The sequence below is a fragment of the Syzygium oleosum genome, unplaced genomic scaffold (genome assembly GCF_021117445.2).
Source record: "Syzygium oleosum isolate NSW1041296 unplaced genomic scaffold, Sole_v2.1 Sole_v2.01, whole genome shotgun sequence".
Classification (NCBI taxonomy): domain Eukaryota; kingdom Viridiplantae; phylum Streptophyta; class Magnoliopsida; order Myrtales; family Myrtaceae; genus Syzygium; species Syzygium oleosum.
This window is the reverse complement of record NW_026607485.1, coordinates 18,904,241-18,926,299: the sequence shown is the minus strand read 5'-3', so window position 1 is coordinate 18,926,299 and position 22,059 is coordinate 18,904,241. Positions and strand designations below refer to the sequence as shown.

The window sequence follows — 22,059 nt, the reverse complement described above, 5'->3', positions numbered from 1 at the left end:
CGTTTTTGTGGTGGGATTAAGGCTGGTGAAGTCGCGGGCTTGAAATGTCTTTTTCTGGGTTTAATGGGTCTTTGAATGAGTCAGGCGAAGAAGATGAACAACCCGGGTCGGGTCGGGTTGACCGGGTCGACCCGACAGACCCGGGTTGGTATAAATTCGCCAATTAAGCTCAATTTTGACCCAATTTTCAAAATTAAACCCCAAAATTGAATTCCTCATCACATTTTGAACCCAAACATATGATTTTCTCCAATTTTTGTGATAATCGTGTCCAAGATTTTTTCATTTTTGTATTCGAGTTAATAGGGTTTTGTTCAATTTGATGTCCTAATGACTTGATTAGGCAAAATTGATGCAAAAATTGAATTACCCACATCTGATTAACCCTAAAAATGATGATCTCATGGTTCGACAATTTCATTTTGGGCACGATTCCCAATTTGGGCTCAAAATTCTTAATTTTCAATTGAATTTTGGGGCTTTCTGATTTCTTCGACAAATTGTGAAATTGGACTGACCATTATGTAATTCAAGGTCCCATAATCATTTCTTGTGAAGACACTATGACTTAAAAATGACTAGAAAAGATTTAATTACATTTTTGGTTCAATTCGGGTTTAATTTTGCCCAATTTTGGGAAAAACATATACCCGATTGAGATTTTTCAAAATTGATGATGTATTAATGAAATTGGATTTAAAATAAGACTAATGACTATTTTTATGGAATTTTCTGATTCCATTTGCTATTTTTATTGATTTTCTCACTTATTTTGACTAAAAGAAATTAATGAAAAATGCAGAAAAATACTAAAAAATTATTTTTTGGTTTAGAAATAGGTTTCTAGGCTTGGCCAAGATTCCTAGTCCTAATTTTGAGATTTTTGAAAATATGAAAAAAAAAATGAGCTAAAAATCAGGTGTCAACACTTTCGTAGGAACTTTATGGGAGCATAGTTGAAGAGAATCTTTGAGACTTACAAGCATATTAGCGTAAAGATTTTGTTGAAGAGCGCTTCCATAACACTTAGTAAACAACTGAATAAGAAAATATTGTAATCTTTAATGCACTAACCGTTCTTGTGATATGTACTATCGCTACTTTGAAAATCAAATACCTCCTTTTCATGTGTAATAAGTGCTACAAGACCACTCACTAACAGAACCCTTTTTTATAATTCAAAGAGTCAGTTTGGCTAGTGTTCCCATCAATCTTAACACGTATTTGTCTTGAGCGCGAATGTGTGCACCTTGGCAAACATGCCGCGTGTCTTAGGCACAAGGGGGTGTGCTTGAAGAGCCTCAAGCATTTGGAAAAAAGTGGAACACCCCCGAACGTTTGATAGGAGATGTAATATCTACTTACTCGTAAAAAATGATTCATCTCTAAAGAGCTACCTTTTTGAATATTAAGTTCGGCCAACGTAGATCAAACTGGATTGTTAAAAAAACTCCGTCGAATTTTTCCTGCAAAGGACATCCTATGTATAGCTACTTTTTGCTGCCAACACTTTATTGTCCACCTAATCCCTATAGTCTGCCGAGAGTCATAGTACATACAGTCACAAGGATGGCCAGAAATTCCTCTTCTCCATCAACAGGGAAGATTTCACACTGGATGGGTGCAGAGAAATGATGTGAAAATATTAACTCAAAATCTTCAGGCAATACGGAGGACTCAATCTCTGGCCTTTTGGGATGCATCATGAATACCCCAATCATTCATACTTTCGCCCTTTGATCCAGTCACTTTTCACAAAGAACTCAAATGGTTCTTCTGATATGTATTCTTTGATCTCGCTGTGGCAATTGAATTCCCTACTGCAAGAATGTTCAGGTTTGCCGAAAGATGAGAAGAAGGCCATGAAGATCCTTACTTCTAGCATCTAGCTGAAATGTTACAATGGTTTTGGCGCATGTGTTATTGGCAAGTTTAACATGCAGCTCAAGTTCATGAAAAGAAAGTACAATATTCCGGATAACATGATCCACACCGCTGTGATCTTTCACAGAACATGGGAGATACATATTTTCAAGTAATCGGTTCATTGTTCCACGAACTCTGAAGCTAGAATACCTTGGTCCTTCAGTTCCTATGCTATAATTCACAATTCCCGTCAATGTAGCATTGCAGATCTTGATGGACAATATAGAGCAATCCAGAAGATCCTCTGTGGGAAAAATCAAGTAATTCCCAAAGAAATTGGCCAAGTGCTTACAATGAAAAAGTCCCATGGGATTACTCACAGGCATTCGAACCAAGGGATGCTGTCAGACAAGCTTTTGCAGATTTCAATGCAAGACAACAGCCTCCACTTCCGATCCATTCACCTTAAAAACGAGACTTTTGGGTAGACCACTTGCACAGGTTCCGTGGGAATTTGGTCTTCCATACACATGATAATTAATGTACCACCATGTGGAATGCCTGACACATCTACCTGGCCCCAGCCGACAGAAACTCCAACAGAACCCAATTCAAGATTCAATGATCCTAGTCTTTGCTCTTCTAGCAGCACTTCACGACCTAGTAGGAAAATGATAGAAGTGACCCTTGACAACTTTGAACGAGTCCAACTTGCCTTGGAGGTAAAAAAGGCTGGCTGTTCTATGTTCATCCAAGAGAGTAATGCTGAAGAAATCACTTTATCAACTCTCTGAAAGTGACCGTGCAGACTTGTAAGATAGTACTAGCAAAGGACGACCTACTTAAATGTTATGGGAGATAACCCCGTTTGTCTTTTTCCCTTCCTTTATGTCAATGATATTCAATTCTTTCGAAGACTTCTCTATAAATTCTCAAGCTGTTGCTCTTAGATTGAAATTATTACGAGTCTTGTTTAATGGAGTTGCTAAAACATGATGAAGGTCTTGAGCCAGTGAGCCCCACAGGACAGTACTTCGACAGTAAAGTGATGTCGATTTCTGTTCTTGCCATGTTGGAATTCGAAAATCCAATCGATGACTTGCAAACTACGTCGCTCATCAAAGATGTTTTCCTCCTAATCAACCCACGGTTCTCTTCCATCATGGTATGTATGTACCTTATGTATAGATATTCACCAGTTGTGAGATTGACATATGGATAATTGATGTTTATTAGATGACTGTGCATGGTCACATATCTTGAATGAATAAACCCTAATTCACTGCACATACATAGATATTATTTTGGTTTTCTTTTGTCTTGGATAGGCGGAGGGAAAGAAGGGAGGAAGAAAATGGAAGAAGGTGGAAGTGAATGTGGAAAACCATGTACACTTCCCCAGTTTTTCTTCTCCAAAGGGCTCATTATCTCCATCCGAGAATGACAGTTTCCTCAAAAGTTACATTTCGCAAATAGCCAAGGAACCATTTCCACAAGGCCAACCATTGTGGGAAATACATATTATCAAGTGTCCAACCAGTGAAGCACAAGGAACCCTAATTTTCAAGCTTCACCATGCACTCGGGGATGGCTATTCTCTTGTGGGTGCTCTCTTGTCTTGTCTTCAAAGAGCCGATGATCCCTCTCTTCCGGTAGCCTTTCCCTCAGTCAATAACTTCAGCTCAGTCAATAGAGATGACAGAAACATTGGACTTCGGAAGGTGGTTAGCAAATGTTTTTAGCTGCTCGTTGACACTGTAAGAGATTTCGGTTGGCGGGTCTTGAAAAACACTTGTGTCGAAGATGATTTGTTGCCGATTCAATGTGGGTCAGAGAGCTTCCGGCCATTTTCGGTGTCGACGATCATGTTCTTGTTGGATCAAATCAAAGAGATCAAGTCTTGCCTTCGAGTGGTAGGAAATATCATTTTGAAGACTATACTAAGTCTAGCTTCTTGCATCACAAATGCATTACGCGTTCTTTCAGCATTTTACTTTTTAAGATACACTTTCGTCTCTAATCTTTTGCATTATAATGGTCACCTTCACATAACTAGCTCAAAAGTAATTATTTTTTCTAACATATTTGCAAAATATACGTAGTTTAGGTGATCTTTATATTAGACATTTATTATCCTCAGACTGTAAATAAGTATACAGCTAGTATTCGGGTTGTACAAGGTTTAACCGAGGAAAATAACGTGGATTTATGCATTTAATGCACATAATTTTTTTTCTTATTTCACGCGTGCGACAATTTTTCTACCCAAAAGAGGACAACGTGACGTCCTTGAAAACAGAAGGACAATTTTGAGCTAGAAACTGGTTTATTTTTCAAATATGTAGAAGATAAATTCTAGAGAACTAGTTAATTTCTTCTTCCAAAGAAATTTTGCATTTATTTACATGATTATAGATATAGATGTCTACATGCAACATAGATTTTTTTAACAAATTTTATCTACCCTAGATGTAGAATTTCTTAAACAGACCCACCAATAAGAGAAAACTAGTTTATCAGCTGGATTAGTTCACTTACGTTTTTTAGCTTTGAATTATGTCTCTTTTACAATTAAGTCACCATATAAGGTCAAGTCGGAACTGTAGGTTTATCTTTTTCACTGTACAGATATCGATTAATTACCTTACGGTGTGGAAATAAACGATTATGCAAAAAACTAACATATCGTCAGTTCTTTTCACATGAATTTTCTCTTCACTCAAACAGACCGTCAACGACGTGATTATTGGAATAATCTTCTTGGCGACCCGATTGTACATGCAAAGAGCGAGCCCAAACTCGAACCTGAGCTCCAACTCCACGGTGTTGGTGCTACTGAATACGAGGAATTTGCGAGATCACAGGCCAGTGAGAGACATGGTCCAACCTAATTCCAAGTCACCGTGGGGAAACAATTTTGCATTCTTGCATGTGCCGATACCGAAGGTGAAACCGAGCGATTCTCAGTTCTCTGATCCTTTGAAGTTTGTCCACAAAGCTCGTGAGGTGATCAAGAGGAAACGGAGCTCCTTCGGTGTAGTCCTTACAGGGATGTTGCTAGAGATGATGAAGAAATGCAGAAACCCAGAGGTATGTACACGTCGCAACAATTAACTAGTCAGAAATGCTAAGTATATTAAATATAATTTACAAATTTGATATGGTAAATGATGTGACATGCTGTTATTAGGTATTGAACATGGCACACTTTCGTTGTATAATTTCTTGCAATCTATCATATATTTTGTAAATTGGTTTTAAGTGTACCTAGCATTACTCCTTATTGATATTATTGTTAACAAAAATGGATTAAAACAAATGGATTTGCCTGTACGAAATGTGTTTAATCATTGCAGGAAGTAGCAAGGCACATTAACAGGACAATGAGAAACTCGAGCATGATCATCTACAACGTTACAGGGCCAACGTTACAAGGCCAATGGAGAAATTGTCTTTCGATAATCATCCCGTTAAAGGCATGTACTTCACCGTCGTCGGCTCACCCGAGGTATTTATGTAATTGTTGTAAATTTTGATTTTCTACCCAAGAGCACAAAATTACCGAGGCTTTATTGGTACTGGGCCTCAATTTCGCAGTCGTTACATGCATCATCTTCCGAAATATTGATACAGATTTCGATATTCGGGACATATATGGGTCTAAAGACCAATGTGTAACATTTTATGCAACAGTTACGCTCCTATCCCATCTTTAAGAGTCGACAGAATTTTGAATTCAAAAAATTGATTCTTCTTATTTACCACAGCACGTACTCACTAGACTGAGTCGCGAGTGGCTTGCTTCTTCGTATCAATGATGTAACGAATACATGAAATAATTCCTTCGTGCTTTGTTTTTGCAGAGTCTCCAAATAACGATGATCAACTATGCAGGAAATCTGAGAGTAGTCGTGCGAGCTGAGCAAGGGTTCATAGATTCCGAGTTGTACACCCGCTCGCTGCATGATGATTTGGACATGATCCTTCACGATGCATGTGAGAAGCAGTAGAAGCCATTCCCATTCCTATCTTTCCACAGTTCAACGCCTTATGATGAAACCCTATTTTTTCCCTTATTTTTCTTTATAAGATCTTGTTAACGGGACGAATCTAGAAATCGAGTCTTGTTGAGTTCCGTGGCGGTGAGCTCAATAGAGTTTGTTTTAGCTGGGAATCAGAAAAATACCTTTCACTAAAGATTGATCTTTGATTTTTATTGAATGGGGTTGAGTGGTGATTCGAACAAGAATTGAATTGCGTAACAAGGATCAACACCAACTAAATTTAAAGGAAAGTACAAATACTGAAAATTGATAAATTGAAACTGAGAAAATACATAACTTTATGTTGATGATCGTGTCTCCTTTACAACATTTCAACACGATTTTATATACTCGAGGTCCCATGATAACATGTCGTCCTTAAACACACGATTTTGTTAAATGATAATCGTTGATCAATCTCTCTTGTATGTCGACAATTGTATAACATGGTCATCGATAATCCTCATCATGATCAATAAGTATTTCCACTATCGGCAACTTACCGACAATTGAATTGTACTTAATATCTTCAGTCAAGTTGACGTTATGTAAATGAAATAACCTTGGTTTTTTTTTTTTTGTGTTAACACGTGTCTTTAATTCTTTTAAACATTTGAAAAGATCGTGAGTTCAGGAACTTGATTGTGCTAGATTACTCAAACGCTATTTCGGTACCTTTTCTCTTTTATTTCAAAAAATATTTTTCAAGCAGCTTGAATTGATTTTAGACCTATCCATTAACATGTGAGGTGATAACGCATATGCTCAAACATTATATGGTTTTTAATTTAGAAACCCAATAATCAAAGCAGTAAATAAATTGCTACGATAAGGGGGAATTTACTTACCTCGATGTACAGCAATCCGCAACAATAATAATTTGGAAACACATATTCACTCTAAAACATGGTTTTTAATTAGCACACAATTCCAATAAATTCTTTTTTGATTTTCTCTTATTTAAATGAAAACTAAGTTATATGCAATGCACGAAATGTAAGTTTAAACTATATTACATGACCTAGCTTAAAATGATGAACAATTTAATTACATGAACCTAAACATGCAGTTTCCAATGATGGACAAAATTAACATGCGACTATTCTAGCATGACATGCAATTCCATAACTCTAACATACAATCATTAAATGACATGCAAGTAATGACGTGGCACGATGACGTGGCACTATGCCATGGCATATGATGACATAGAAATAATGACATGGCATGGATGATGCAATCTAAACTACATGACATGTGCATGATTTTTTTTGTTGGTATTTTCATTTATTAAAATTCGGAATGAATAAATGCCTTGATATGAACATGTGATCTAAGAATTTAACTTATTCCAAGATAATTTTTTTTTGTATTTTCTATTAAATTCGTAATTAAAAATTACCAAAAATTAACTATTAAGATTAAGATATAATCTAATTTAAACTAGGAAATAAACATGCTAAATCCTAATTTTAATCAAAAAATCATCCTAAAATCTATTTAAATATGCATCTATTCGAACTATCCTAACTTAACAAGGAAATCTTATTTAGCATGCATTCCAATTATTTAATTTTTATCGAAAATCTATCATAATCTATGAGGAAAGATTATCTAGATTTTACTTATGCATCCAAGATTATCTAAAAGTCTAATCTAATCTAATATATATTTTTTGAAAATTTTCAAATAGAAATGTAATTAAACAAATCCGACGTCGTCGAGTGTCCCTAGAGAAAAAAAGGCTCTTCTTGAGCTCTGGTACATGCCTCACTTCTGTCAATGTACGCATCACCCTATCGTACATCCGAATCCGAATTGTCCCTATCCATACAACCTTGCAGGCTATATTATTCCCTATCAGAACTCAACCATCATCTACAGTTTGGTTAGAAGTAAACTAGTTTATATGAGACGTCATATGATAAGAACACCCTGAATATAGTACCCATTTGTCTCCTGACAAATTAGTAGTCACACACAAAATAGCCTTTGCATTGCTAGTATTCTCCTCAGCAACGTTTGCCACACTGCTTGTGGCATTTTACCTATCACCTTGGTTTCTCCGCTTCGGACAATCTCTCCTATTGTACCCCTCCTCGTGACACTTAAAGCATTTCACGCTTCCCTTAGACTTTTTATTGTGTGACTTTGACCTGCTTTTACCTCTGCTAATACTAGACCCCGATGTTGATCTCTACCCCGAATCACTAGTCCTTACGCTGCATCATGCTTTAGATTGTCATTTCGCAACTTTCTCTTCCACTCTTTAGAAAAAAAGGTGGACTTTACCGCTTTCGAGGTAATTATAGTACACCCTGTAGTAGTGAATTAGTTTAGTACTCCCCTGACTCTGGTAAAGAAGCTAACAACATTATTCCCTGCTCTTCATCATCAAGAATCTTATCGACATTCTTTAAATCCATCATGAGTTTATTGAACTCATCTTGGTGGGATCTAATAAATGTAGCTTCAGTATATCTAAACTGAAACATCATCTTCAACATGTACAAATAATTGTTACATAGAGTGCCTAAAGTTTTGGCCACAATGCTGTGGCATGCTTCTCCTCGACCACCTCTATTAACACCTCATCCGATAAATTCAACATGATTACACTCTTCGCCTTCTTCATTAACACATCATTTTCGGCATCTTTCATCATTTCGGGCAACTTTTCCTTGCTTCCCAATGCTTTGGCCAAACTTAAGTTATTAATAACACCTCCATCTTAACGCTCCATAACTTAAAGTTGTTCCTCCCATTAAACTTCTCAATTTCAACTTTCTTCTTAAACATAATTGCAACAACGGAATCTCCAGATAATTATCAGACAAGCAAAAGCCCCAAATCACAATCCAGAAAACCTTATCCTCAAGCTATGATACTAATTGTTGTAATATTAACGAACGCGGAAGCTAACCTAGATCTTGCAAATTAAGTCAATGCGAAAATCACCGGAGAAATAACGATGAACAATAAGGACACCCAAGATTTACGTAATTGGGTCCGACGTATCGGTACCTACGTTCATGGGGAGAGTCAGCAGTACATAATCCACTAATAATAGGAGAATCCAAGTTACAATTGTTTACTCACACATTCGAGTGTTTACCACAACAGATTAAATCCAAGCCTCAAGTGTTTATAAATAAACAACTTAAATGGATAAAATAAACTCACAGCACAAACTTTGGACGGCGACTTCGTGTAGCTCCCATCTTCATTGTTTCGGCTATAATGAGTGGCCGAAGGAGCCCCCACAGAACTTTGCTACTCTTTGTTCAAGACCGGAGAGATCCACCCACTTGCGGCTACATTAAACGGATTAGGAAAAATCTAGGGCTACAAAAGAGAACCTATTTTATTCTTTTATCTCAATCCCCCTAAGGCCCACCAGCTTTCTTCTGTATGCCTGACAAGAAATAGGCAACTAGAGTTCACATTTTGTTTCTTTCCTCTTGGACAAATAAATGTTTATATAATAATAAATGTGCCCATTACTTTTGTCCTTTAGTGATTTCCTTCTTATGCGCAAGACAAATAAAGAACCAAGAAGATAAACCGGTCAAAGATAAAAGGTCAATCCCTTCGCCCGAAAAATCCAAATTTGCGCAAGATTAAAAGATGCACACCAAAATCTTTCAATGGGTCGGGTTCTGTAAACAGTTCAAACTTGAGACACAATCTAACAACCCACTTGTCCTTCGAAGCTCTTTTTACCTTTAGGTAACTTCAGTAGCTTAAAATTATGATTATTATAAAGTGACTACATTTCATCATGCAAGCCATTTGCTATTGCACTCATCTTCTATTGCTTTTGCATAGCACTTTGGTTCACATGCATCAGTCAATAATACATACTCATCTGCAAAGTATCAGGTGGAAGGTCATTGCTCTCTAATGAATCTTTGGACTAGAGTATCCGGTGGAGCATCTAATGGAGCTTCTGGTTAAAGAACGATATCATATCACGCCCCGAACCCCATTGAGCTCGCGACATACCTCTATGGTCGATTATCGCGACGTCCCAGGATGTTGCCGACCCCACACATCAGAGAGATAAAACACTAGCGGAAGCAACATATACCCAGACAATACTTAGAGAGGGGTAATAGGGAGAATATACATTCACTACCAAGTCAAACTTATACAATACACACCACTTACAATACACATAATATACACGCACACCGGGCTTCTAAAGTTTACACCACCGATATAAAAAAGGACCAGTAGTCTGTGTCTACTCTAACTCCAAAAATAGGATACTTCAAAAAAATGGGTTTACCCTACCCCTAAACTAACCCCTACGCCCTCTAGACGGCGTCCACTCCGAGTCGTTCTCCCTAGAACTCGAATCTGATTCCCCTTGAGCCACTTGCTCCTCTGAGGATTCCGAATCCGCCTCGATCTCAATCGGGTTATCTTCATCCCCCGACTCCAACGGAACCTCAATTCGTTCCTCTTCTTCAGGCTCCTCCTTCGGTTCTTCCTCTGACTCTTCTTCTGGTTCCTCCTCAGGCTCTTCTTCGAGTTCCTCCTCTAGCACTGCACCCAAATCCACATCCATCGGGTCGAACCCTGCTTGTGACTCTTCCGGCTCCGAATCAGGCTCAGCCATTGAGGGTTCGGGTGCTGCAAGTACAGGCTGATGTCCTAACTGTGTGAGGCTAGTGTCAAGGCTAGCCATCTCACCGTCAGGAGGGGGTATAGCCGATGGATCCCAGTCTTCTACTCCATCAAAAGGAACATCAAAGCCTCGAACAGGACCGAACTCGTCCATACCATCCCGAAAACACCAGACGGTATAAGTGTGGGCCTGCCAAAGGGATTGCCCTATATCTACCCAGACTACTGTAGTATGCTTGATCCAAGCCATATTATCATCTATTGGGTACTCTATCACGGCATGATCGGTGTGCATCGGTATGCCAAAACGCTGAGGCGGTGGCGCTGGAAGATTCATGGTCCAGGCCGGGGTTCTGAAATGGTTTGGTTAAACAACCATGAGACACGTCTCATCAAGTAAACACCATAAACCCCACCTAGGCTAACACGTACCTCTAGACAAGTCCAAACACAATATCACTCAATAAACACACAACATGCACACAACTGTACTTACCTGAGCTTTTAATGCGTACAATCTGCACGTTAGTCTCAATTCCACAAATTCCAACCACATGCATTTTCCAAATTAATTTCATGCCCAAAAACGAAAGTCGAACACACGGCATTTCCAACTCCGCATTTCACACACTCGTTCATGCATCACCACACTATTTTCATTAAACTTGCCCACGACCCGCGTAATTACGCCTCAGGTCCACTTTCCATCTACGGTCCACATACGACCGTCTCATGTTCACGACACTCCTTAGCCCGCGTTACAGTACACGCCTCAGGCTATGTCTCTTGCCCGCATTACAATACACGCCTCAGGCTCAACATCCTCCACCAACGGCACAACCCGCATAAACGAACACGCCTCAGGTTGGCGGTCTTCCGATAATACCGGGCATCGTCCCGCGTTAAAGTATATGTCTCAAGACGGCTCAATTCCCCGCGTTACAATACACGCCTCAGGGACTTTCGTGACCACACGCACAACATATCACATAAATTTTTCACCCATCCACACGCTCAAACATCATACGAACATGCTCAATTGACACACAAACATGCCCAATTTCCAGCCAATCCAATTCAGCCCAAGCACGCATCGAACCTCACGCATTTCACATGCTCAATTGACACACAAAAATGCCCAATTTTCCAGCCAATCCAATTCAGCCCATACTCATATAAACGGGTCCACATTTCAACCAATTGTTCCATAATCCGACGAGCATGCAAGGTTGCCACTAGACCCACAATCACAGCTACTAATATGAGCATAAAATCAACATATTCATGTTTATTTCAAGTTACAATAATCCCATAAACCAGCCACGACTCCACACATCAAACCGACATGTTTAGTCCCCAAATCGAACCATACACTCATCATTTCAAACCATGATTTCCAGCACATAATTCCACCATGGTCAGCCCCGAAACCATCACAATTTCACCCACAAATCAGCCAAGATCAGCCCCAACTCAGCTTACTAAAATAACCCCTAAATAGCCACTAATTAACCGCTAAACAACCACTAATAAACCTGAATCAGCCCCTAATCAAGTCCGTTAGTACCCGTAGTCCTAGGAAGAGTTTAGCATGCCACTCACTTGAAGTCCTAGGCAAGCTCGGGCAAGAAGGGGTGCGGCAAGCCGGCGGACGGACGGCGACGGTGGCGGCTGAATGGCGGACGGTGGCCAGTCGAGCGGCGATCAGCCTTGCTCGGCCACACGTGCTAGGCCAAAAGAAAAGGAAGTGAGCTAGCTAATGGAGAGAGAGTGTGGGACGGCGAGGTGGTGGTGGCGAGGCCGCGGCGTCGGGAACGACCGAGCGGCAGCTATCCGGCACGGCGGTTGAACGGCGGCGACGGCTGGCTTGGCCGATCGGCCGCGGTCACGGGAGGAGGGGGAAGGGGCTCGGCTGAGAGGGAGTGAGAGGGAGAGGGTAGGCGTGAGAGAGAAATGAGAGGGTGAGAGAGAGAAAGAGAGAGAAGAAAGGCTTAATAAATCAATAATTGGTGTCTATCCCTATCAAAATGACCATCCTACCCTCCTCTCTAGTTTCCAATCAACGGCCACGATTCGATCTTATCTTGAGATCAATGGCCAAGATCGACTCTTATAAAAAATATCCAAGGGCAAAATTGAAATTTCACAAAAAGTCCAAGGACAAAATTGTCCAAAATTTTTTATCTCTAAAGTTGGTGTGAAATGACCAAAATGCCCTTCTCACATTATGCTTGCCCTTAACAAAGTCCCAGAGGCAAAACGGTCATTTTTCCATTTCTTGCCAAAATTCTAATTTTCTGAAGAATCCGGACAAATCTGAGGCTGACCAGGCTAATAACAACGTCGTCCAATTATCCTGTCATGACTTTCGAAATTTCCAATGCCCAAACTTGGTCTCTAATCAATGACTAAATTTAAATAACGTAATTTGAGCGTATCTCAAACTAACGAGTGGCTTTCGGGAAATTCGCATATTCGACCCGTGATTGATACTGAATCAAGCCACGTTTAAGTTCACTCGGATCGTGACGACCTCGGTTGTCATGTAATCGCGAGGATCGATCGCTAGTTCCGACGGGCGCGATCGTTTGGTATAGATTTAGGGTCATTCGTCAATTCATCTCGTGATCAAGCGGTATCACCCGCGATCCACTCGTATGACAGCGGCGAATTGATCCCTAACTATCCTTGGATTGGCCTACATTGGCTCAAAATGTCATCTCGACAATTTTTATGGTCGAAAGTCGGTTCACGATCGAGTTTCTTTGGTCGCGCGAATTTAAATCCCTAATTAGCCATTCCCTAACGGTTAGTATCCCAGGAGTGATCAGTTCCGAGCGAGATCTAACTTCAAGTACGTCCATAAAATCATCAATTTCATAAATCCCAAGTGGGTCGAATTTCAGAATGTCACAACTCTTCCCCCATTAGAAAAATTTCGTCCTCGAAATTTACAATTTAACCCAACTACTCAAACAAGTGGGGGTATTGACATTGTATTAACTCCTCACTTTCCCAAGTCGCACCTTCTGTCCCGTGATGTTCCCAAACAACTTTGACTATCGGGATCGTCTTGTTCCTTAAAACTCGTTCTTTCCGATCTTCGATCCTTATTGGCCTTTCGACATACGACACCCTGTCGTCAACTTCTATCTCTTCATAGTTCAACACATGAGTTCGGTCCGGTTCATATTTTCTCAGCATCGACACGTGGAATACATTATGCACTTGCGACAAATTTGGCGGTAATGCAAGGCGATAAGCTAAGTCTCCAATCCTTTCCAAAATCTCAAAGGGTCCTAAGTACCTCGGACTCAACTTCCCTTTCTTGCCAAATCGGAATAATCCTCTCATGGGTGATACCTTAAGGAATACGTGATCCCCTACTTGAAATTCCAAAGGTCTTCGCCTTCTGTCTGCATAACTCTATTGACGACTTTGAGCTGTTTTCAGCCTTTCACGAATGATCTTAACCGCCTCAACTGACTGTTGAACTAATTCTAGCCCGGTTATACTCATTTCTCCAACTTCGTCCCAACATACGGGCGTTCTACATGCTCTGCCATACAGCGCTTCAAATGGTTCCATCCCGATACTCTGCTGAAAACTATTATTGTACGCAAATTCCGTCAAGGGTAATTGTTCCTCCCACTTGCCTTGAAAATCCAACACACACGCCCGAAGCATATCCTCTAAAGTCTGAATTGTCCTCTCAGACTGGCCATCCGTTTGTGGATGGTAAGCTGTACTAAACTGCAGCTTTGATCCTAATGCCGTTTGCAGACTTTTCCAAAAGTTGGCGGTAAACCTAGGATCACGATCCGAAGTAATCATCACTGGCACCCCATGCAAACGAACTATCTGTTGTACGTACAACTCAGCATACCGATCCAATGTGAAGTCCTTTCGTACGGCCAAGAAGTGCGCTGACTTTGTCAATCTATCGACAATCACCCAAATGGAATCATGGCCTATTTGGCTCCTTGGTAATCCCATTACAAAATCCATAGTAATATGTTCTCATTTCCATTCTGGGATTTTCAAAGGTCGCAACAATCCTCCGGGCTTATAATGTTGTGCTTTCACTTGCTGGCACGTCAGACACTTAGCCACGTGCTTAGCTATGTCCACCTTCATGCCATTCCACCAATAGTACTGTCTCAAATTCTGATACATTTTCGTACTCCCCGGATGGATACTATAATTACTACGATGCACTTCCGACAAAATCTTTCCCTTAAGTTCCGCATCTTCAGGCTTGCACAACCGTCTACGGAACTTCAAGATTCCGTCTTTGGATACTCGAAAGTCCGGCTTCCTCTTGATAGCATCTATTTGCAGAATCTTTTGAATTTCTTGATCCGTAGACTGTAAGGCCTTTCTCTTAGTTTGGATTTCTGGTTCAATTCTTAAAGTGGCAAACAAGCTCGAGACTTGACTTACTTCGAACTTAAACTCCGAGTCTCGCACTCCTTCCAACAAAGTCCACTCCTTGATCATCAAGTGTGCGATGCTTGACTTCCGACTCAATGCATCGGCTACTCGGTTGGTCTTTCCAGGGTGATACAAAATATTACAATCATAGTCCTTAAGTAACGCCATCCAACGACGCTGTCTCATATTAAGTTCCTTTTGAGAAAACAAATATTTCAAACTCTGATGGTCTGTATATACCTGAATTTCTCTCCACATAAATAATGTCGCCAAATCTTAAGGGCGAATACTATTGCGGCTAATTCCAAATCATGCGTCGGGCAGTTCAACTCATGCGGTCTCAACTATCTTGATGCGTAAGCTACTACTCGTCCATTTTGCATGAGTACACACCTTAGTCCTTTCAATGACGCATCACTATAAATTTCATATCCTCCTAGTCCTGATAGAATAGTCAATACCGGCGCCGTGGTTAATCTATGCTTTAGTTCTTGAAAACTCCTTTCACATTTGTCAGTCCATTCAAACCTTGTTTCCTTTTTCAACAAATGTGTGAAAGGTGTTGCTATTGCCGAGAGTCCTTCCACGAAACGTCGGTAATATCCTGCCAAACCCAGAAAGGTTCGGACCTCTGTTACCGTCGTTGGTCTCGGCCACTTTATTACAGCTTCAATCTTTGCTGGATCTACTGAGATTCCTTCCCCAGAGATCACATGTCCAAGAAACGCTACTCGATTGAGCCAGAACTCACACTTACTAAACTTAGTGTACAATGCGTGTTCCCTTAAAGTCTGTAAAACTTTACTAAAATGGAACTCGTGCTCTTCCGAGCTCTTCGAGTACACCAATATATCGTCTATAAAGACTATAACAAACTGATCCAAGAACTCCTTAAACACTCGATTCATTAAGTCCATAAAGGCAGCAGGGGCATTAGTCAACCCAAACGGCATTACTGTAAATTCATAGTGTCCATATCTCGTCCTGAATGCCATTTTCGGTATGTCCTCCTTCTTAATCCTCAACTGATGATATCCCGTCCTCAAGTCAATCTTAGAAAATACCGAAACCCCTTGTAACTGATCAAACAAATCATCTATCCTTGGCAGGGGATATTTATTCTTAATCGTCACTTGATTTAACTGTTGGTAATCAATACATAACCTTAATGACCCATCCTTCTTCCTCACAAATAAGACTGGCGCTCCCCATGGAGACGCACTTGGACGAATGAAACCTTTGTCCAATAGTTCTTGCATTTGCACCTTTAACTCTTTTAATTCTGACAACGACATTCTATAAGGTGCCTTGGAGATTGGTTCAGTCCCAGGGGCCAACTCGATTACAAACTCCACTTCCCTTTCAGGTGGCAATCCCGGCAATTCCTGAGGAAAGACATCGGGAAAATCGCACACCACGGCTATGTCCTCTAGCCTCGACTCCTCAGCCGTCGAATCAACCACAGCCGCTAGAAATCCTTGACACCCTTCGTTCAACAACTTAGTCATTTCCAGCGACGAAATCCAAGGGATCGAGGTTCCTCCTCGATTTCCCACAAATTCGAATTTCGGATGTCCAACCGGATTAAATTGGATCACCCTGCTACTACAATCTATAACAGCCCTTTGCTTAACAAACTAATCCATACCCACTATCACATCGAAGTCATACATGGCTAAAACAGCTAGATCTATCCTTTCCTCCCTATCACCAATCACAATCTTACAATTCGGGCACCCTAACGAGACTAGCATCTTATCATTCAGTGGAGTGGTAACACACAACACAACGTCAAGCAATTGCGGCTCTATACCAGTCAATTTAACAAACTGTTCTGATATAAACGAATGTGACGCCCCAGGGTCAAATAAAGCATATACAGCATGATCGCATAGAGAAATCGTACCTGTGACCACCCCTGGCGCGTTCTCAATCTCTCTCCTTGCCATGGCGTACACCCGTCCTTGGGCCGGTGGCCTAGTCTGATTAGCCGATGGGGCAGCTCCAATTTGGTTCCCGTTACGGGGTGGCGGCAACGCAGGCGACCTATTCTGCCTGATGTTAGGGCAAGTCCTTATCTGATGGCCAAACCCGCCACATCCGAAACAGGCTCCGCCCCTATTCGGACAAGGTCCATTTCCATGTCTTTCCCCACACATCCGACATGGACCATTCTGAAAACGGTTCGGTTTCCCGATATTCCTTGTAACAGGAGGGACGAAACGTCGATTACTCGCCATTGGCCTCTTCCCAAAGTGGCGGTTGTCCCTACCCGGGGCAAATCTTGACCCAGAAGCGGCAGCCCTATCCGCTAAGTCACGTTCGATCGCTTGGGCACGATCATAGATCTCGTTATAATCCCTCAAATTCAGCGAAATCATTTGGCTACGAAGGTCCGGCTTCAAACCGTCTCGGAACCTCCGAGCCCTATCCAACGGGTCCTCCACCATCCTTGGAGCAAACTTAGATAATCGAGCAAATTCAGCCTCATACTGATCCACTGTCCTCTGTCCCTGACGAAGCCTCATAAACTCGGCTAATTTCTGTTCCCGAGCACTCTCAGAAAAGTACTTACCATTAAAGACTTCCACAAACATTGCCCAAGTCTTGGTGGCACCAGCAGGGAACACCCTTCCTCTGGTGGCTTTCCACCAATCACTTGCATTTCCTTGGAGCTGGTACACTGCCAAGGTCACTTTCTCTTCCTCGGTGCACCCTAGTACCTCAAAGGCCTTTTCTAACTCCTCTACCCAAAGCGATGCAACCTCAAGGTCGCCCTTACCATCAAACTTAGGGGGCTTTAATTTCAAAAACTGCTTAACTAGTTGATGCATCTGCCTATTCACATTCACTTGCCCTTGCTCTTGATTCCCATTGTTATTATTGGTGGCGGCGGACACAGCGGCCTCAGCAGCTTGGGCAATTGTGGCAGCTCGTTCCTGAGTCTGCCGTCCTATCAGATTTCCAATCTCTTCTAGGGTCCTCATGACCACATCCATTCTCGGATCTCCCGCAAGTTGAGCTTGCGAACTTGATTGGCCTCTTATCCCTCTACCTCTCGAACTCATCCTCATGGGTTTCTATCACTCACCTACCTGCTATAATTCCACTCAGGAATTAGAAACCTAGGCCAACTGTCAAGCCCCGTACCCTACGAGCACGCGATCATCCCTCGATGGTCGATCATTGAACGCGACGTCCCAAGACGCGTCGCCGACCCAAACGAAACACCCAACAATAAAGGCAAGCGAAAGCAAAATTTATTTAACCCAGACAATAAACAATGACAAAGGGATAGCACGAAACAATAATTGCATACCATCATAAGCAGTCACTATACAAAACGATAACTCGGGCTACCGATTTAAAACCACAATTTTCAAAAGGGGGCGGTGGTTGACAAGCTTATCTCCTCTACAAAAGGTACTCAAAAGATAGGGTAAATGATATATTCTTCAATCCCTGTGGTGCTCTGGCGGCATCTCCGAATCGATCACGGTCGCGGATCTGAAATGGTTATATAATAACCGTGAGAACGAGTCTCAATAAGCAACCCCCTATACCCCACGTAGGCCAATGCGTACCCAGACAAGTTATACATGCAATCTACCCCATAACATATAAAATTCGCATCATTGTACTTACCTCGCCATCAAGTCCATGCCAACTCTACACGTTAGTCGTCACGTGATAATGCAATAATAGTAATTAAATAACACATCACAAATCGCTCAAACACCAACCACGCTTTCACTCAATCACTCCAACTAATTCAACTAGCCAATTCAATCACACTCAATTCGCATACGTGGCCGAGCAACTTTCTCACGACCTCCCAGGTCCTTTCACACGGCCCGCGTCAACACGCCTCAGGCAAGCCCTCAGATCAAGCCGGGCTCAGTCCCGCGTAATCACGCCTCAGGACATTTCTCTCGACCCGCGTAACCACGCCTCAGGTCATTACTTGCCTTTCTAGCCACACCCGCGTAACCACCCCTCAGGTTGGCAGCCCTTAGATCAAGCCGGGCTCAGTCCCGCGTAACCACGCCTCAGGACATTTCTCTCATGCACATGCACCACCACACAATTTGTCATCTAACCCGTCGTACATTTCACAATCAAATTACCAAGTTCACACCAATGTCAATCTGACACACTTTAACAACCAATTTAATTCACACTCCCCACATCGGTCCACCGACCCGACATTCATGCCGGCACATTCAATTAATCCAATTCACCCACAAGCGCCACAACAATTCAGTCAGGCATATTTATCTCAGTCAATCACTAAATCAGCCGCACAATTATCGCCACAATAATTCACCAATTAAGCACAATCAGTCTAATTAGCCCACGCCTAATTAAATTCCTAAGCCGGTACTAAATTTCACCATAAACAAGTCTAAAAATACCCAAAGTATTAGGTAGGGTTTAGGAAGTCACTTACCTAAGTTTGGCCCGGGAAAAGTCGGCTCGGGCCCAAAATGGTCCGGTGAACGATCTGATGGCGCGGCGCAGCAACAGCAGGCGCGGTGGTCGGCCAATGCGGGCACAATGGCCGATTGGCATGCCTGGCGCGCGGGTGCGGTGGCCGTGCGGCGTGCCAGGGGGCGCATGGGCGAACGGACGGGCGACGCACCTGGTCGGACGGGCAACGCACCTGGTCGGACGGACACGGCGCGGGAGAGCTCGGCCACGGCCGGGCCGCTCGATCAGCTTGCTACGGCCGGGGTTGGCCCGAGCCGCTTGGCCACGGCCCGGGCCGGCCGGCCGGGCCGGGCCGGCTAACCGTCGGGCGGCGACCGGCGGCGGTGGCGGCGGCGACTACGGCGACGGCGGCGCGGTGGTGGGGAGCGGCGACGACGAGCTGTAGGAGGGTGAAGGTCGGCCGGGGGTGGGGGCGAGAGGGAGAGAGAGATGAAATTTGGGGGTGAGGGGGTGTGCAGACCGGTGGCGACAGCGGCGGCACAATACGGCGACGCAGCGCGGCGGCTGAGCCGGGAGGAGAGATGGAGGTCGGCTTGGGCGGTGATGGCGAGGGTGAGGGAGAGAGAAGCTGGGGTCGAGAAGGGGGGCGGCGGCGGCGAGCTGGCTGGACGAGCTGGCGACGGGCGAGCTGGCCGGCGAGCAGCGACGATGGGGGCGGCTAGGCGATGCAGCTGCGACTCGCGGCAGCGGGAACGGCGGCAAGCCGAGCTCACGCGCTTGGGAGGAGGAGAAGGCAGAGTCGGGCGGGCCTACCGGGCGACACGGCGGCGCGACGATGGCGCGGGGAGGACGGCGGCATCTGCGGCTGGTGGGGCGGCGTCGGGCGGAGGCGGAACGGCGGTCGAACGGCGGTCGGTGAGCAGGGCACGGCGGAGCAGAACCAGTCGGGGGGGGGGAAAGAAGCCAACGAAGAAGAAGAAGAGGAGAAGAGAGAGAGAGAGAGAGAGAGAGAAAGGAAAAGAAAAGAAAAAGATAAAGGAGAGAGAGAGAGTTGCATGGGGAAGGGGGGAAGGAGACGTGCACGCAAGGGGGGGCAGACGCGGCGCGCAGAGGAGAGAGGAGAGAGGAGAGAGAGAGAGACTCAAAGTCAAACCTCTCACTCGAGTGCGATCCAACGGACACGGTTCAAACCCGAAAACGATCTAACGGTCCCCAATAATCCTAATTAATAATATAGGAAAATGGCCAAAATAAAATAAGCCAAATCACACCACGAGGGAGGTCTACCAGTCCAAATCCGCACCCGGTCAAAAATCCACTTTTCACATAATCCTGGCAATACTGACGCTGGCCACAATAATATCGACACCGTCCAATTAAATTCGTCCCGGAACTCCGAGAAATTCGACACCAAAGTTTGGGCTCTAAATAACGGCCAAATTTGATCGAGTGCGATTCTAGCGAAATCTCTAATTTAAAAATAATAACCTAGGAGTGATCAGTTCCGGGCGAGATTTTATTATAAGCGCACTGACGAATTACACGTTTTATAAATCCCAAAAATGGGCCAAAATTCGGAATGTCACACCAACTACACCAGTCTAGTCCTAGGCAGCGAATCAACACAAATATTCACTCAGCAGGTAATTAATCACAACAGCACAAGGCCACAATCAGTAAGATCTGTGCACTTACCTCAGGTCCAGACGCACCTGCATTCCAATCGTTATAACACTCAATTCACTCAGCAATCACAACAAACAGTCTGGAGGCACGCGTAGCTCATTCCATACCTATGACTCGCTAAGGTCTCCCTAGTCAACTACCCCAAAAGTCATCGCTCATTATCACTCCTGACTTCGATCAAATTAGATCGAGCTAACCTTGCTCTGATACCAAATCAACAAGGGGATGTCACGCCCCGAACCCCATCGAGCTCGCGACATACCTCTATGGTCGATTATCGCGACGTCCCAGGATGTCGCCGACCCCACACATCAGAGAGATAAAACACTAGCGGAAGCAACATATACCCAAACAATACTTAGAGAGGGGTAATAGGGAGAATATACATTCATTACCAAGTCAAACTTATACAATACACACCACTTACAATACACATAATATACACGCACACCGGGCTTCTAAAGTTTACACCACCGATATAAAAAAGGACCAGTAGTTTGGATCTACTCTAACTCCAAAAATGGGACACTTAAAAAAAATGGGTTTACCCTACCCCTAAACTAACCTCTACGCCCTCTAGACGGCGTCCACTCCGAGTCGGTCTCCCTAGAACCCAAATCTGATTCCCCCTGAGCCATTTGCTCCTCTGAGGACTCCGAATCCGCCTCGATCTCAATCGGGTTATCTTCATCCCCCGACTCCAATGGAACCTCAATTTGTTCCTCTTCTTCAGGCTCCTCCTCCGGTTCTTCCTCTAGCTCTTCTTCTAGTTCCTCCTCTGGTTCCTCCTCAGGCTCTTCTTCGGGTTCCTCCTCTGGCACTGCACCCAAATCCACATCCATCGGGTCAAACCCTGCTTATGACTCTTCCGGCTCCGGATCAGGCTCAGCCACTGAGGGTTCGGGTGCTGCAAGTACAGGCTGATGTCCTGACTGTGCGAGGCTAGTGTCAAGGCTAGTCATCTCAC

General features: G+C 43.2%; 1 protein-coding gene, 1 long non-coding RNA gene and 1 pseudogene across 2 annotated transcripts; 1 reads left to right on the top strand and 2 right to left on the bottom strand.

Moving 5' to 3' along the window:
- The first annotated feature begins 2,809 nt into the window (after positions 1–2,809).
- LOC115683440 (wax ester synthase/diacylglycerol acyltransferase 7-like) lies at positions 2,810–6,007 on the top strand (annotated as a pseudogene).
- Positions 6,008–8,953: 2,946 nt separating this feature from the next.
- On the bottom strand, positions 8,954–9,881 carry LOC130140026 (uncharacterized). Its single transcript, XR_008818024.1, has 2 exons — positions 9,774–9,881; positions 8,954–9,223 (listed from the first exon to the last, which is right to left on the bottom strand). It is a non-coding gene; the product is annotated as an uncharacterized LOC130140026 (long non-coding RNA).
- A 331-nt stretch (positions 9,882–10,212) lies between these two features.
- On the bottom strand, positions 10,213–10,695 carry LOC115665986 (uncharacterized). Its single transcript, XM_030587791.2, has one exon. It carries the CDS (start codon positions 10,693–10,695, stop codon positions 10,213–10,215), a length of 483 nt encoding a protein of 160 aa, XP_030443651.2.
- Between the last annotated feature and the right edge of the window lie 11,364 nt (positions 10,696–22,059).

What these genes read in the sequence shown, in the direction of transcription:
- LOC115665986 (XM_030587791.2), bottom strand. Translation starts at nt 10,695, where the DNA reads ATGGACGAGTTCGGTCCTGTTCGAGGCTTTGATGTTCCTTTTGATGGA.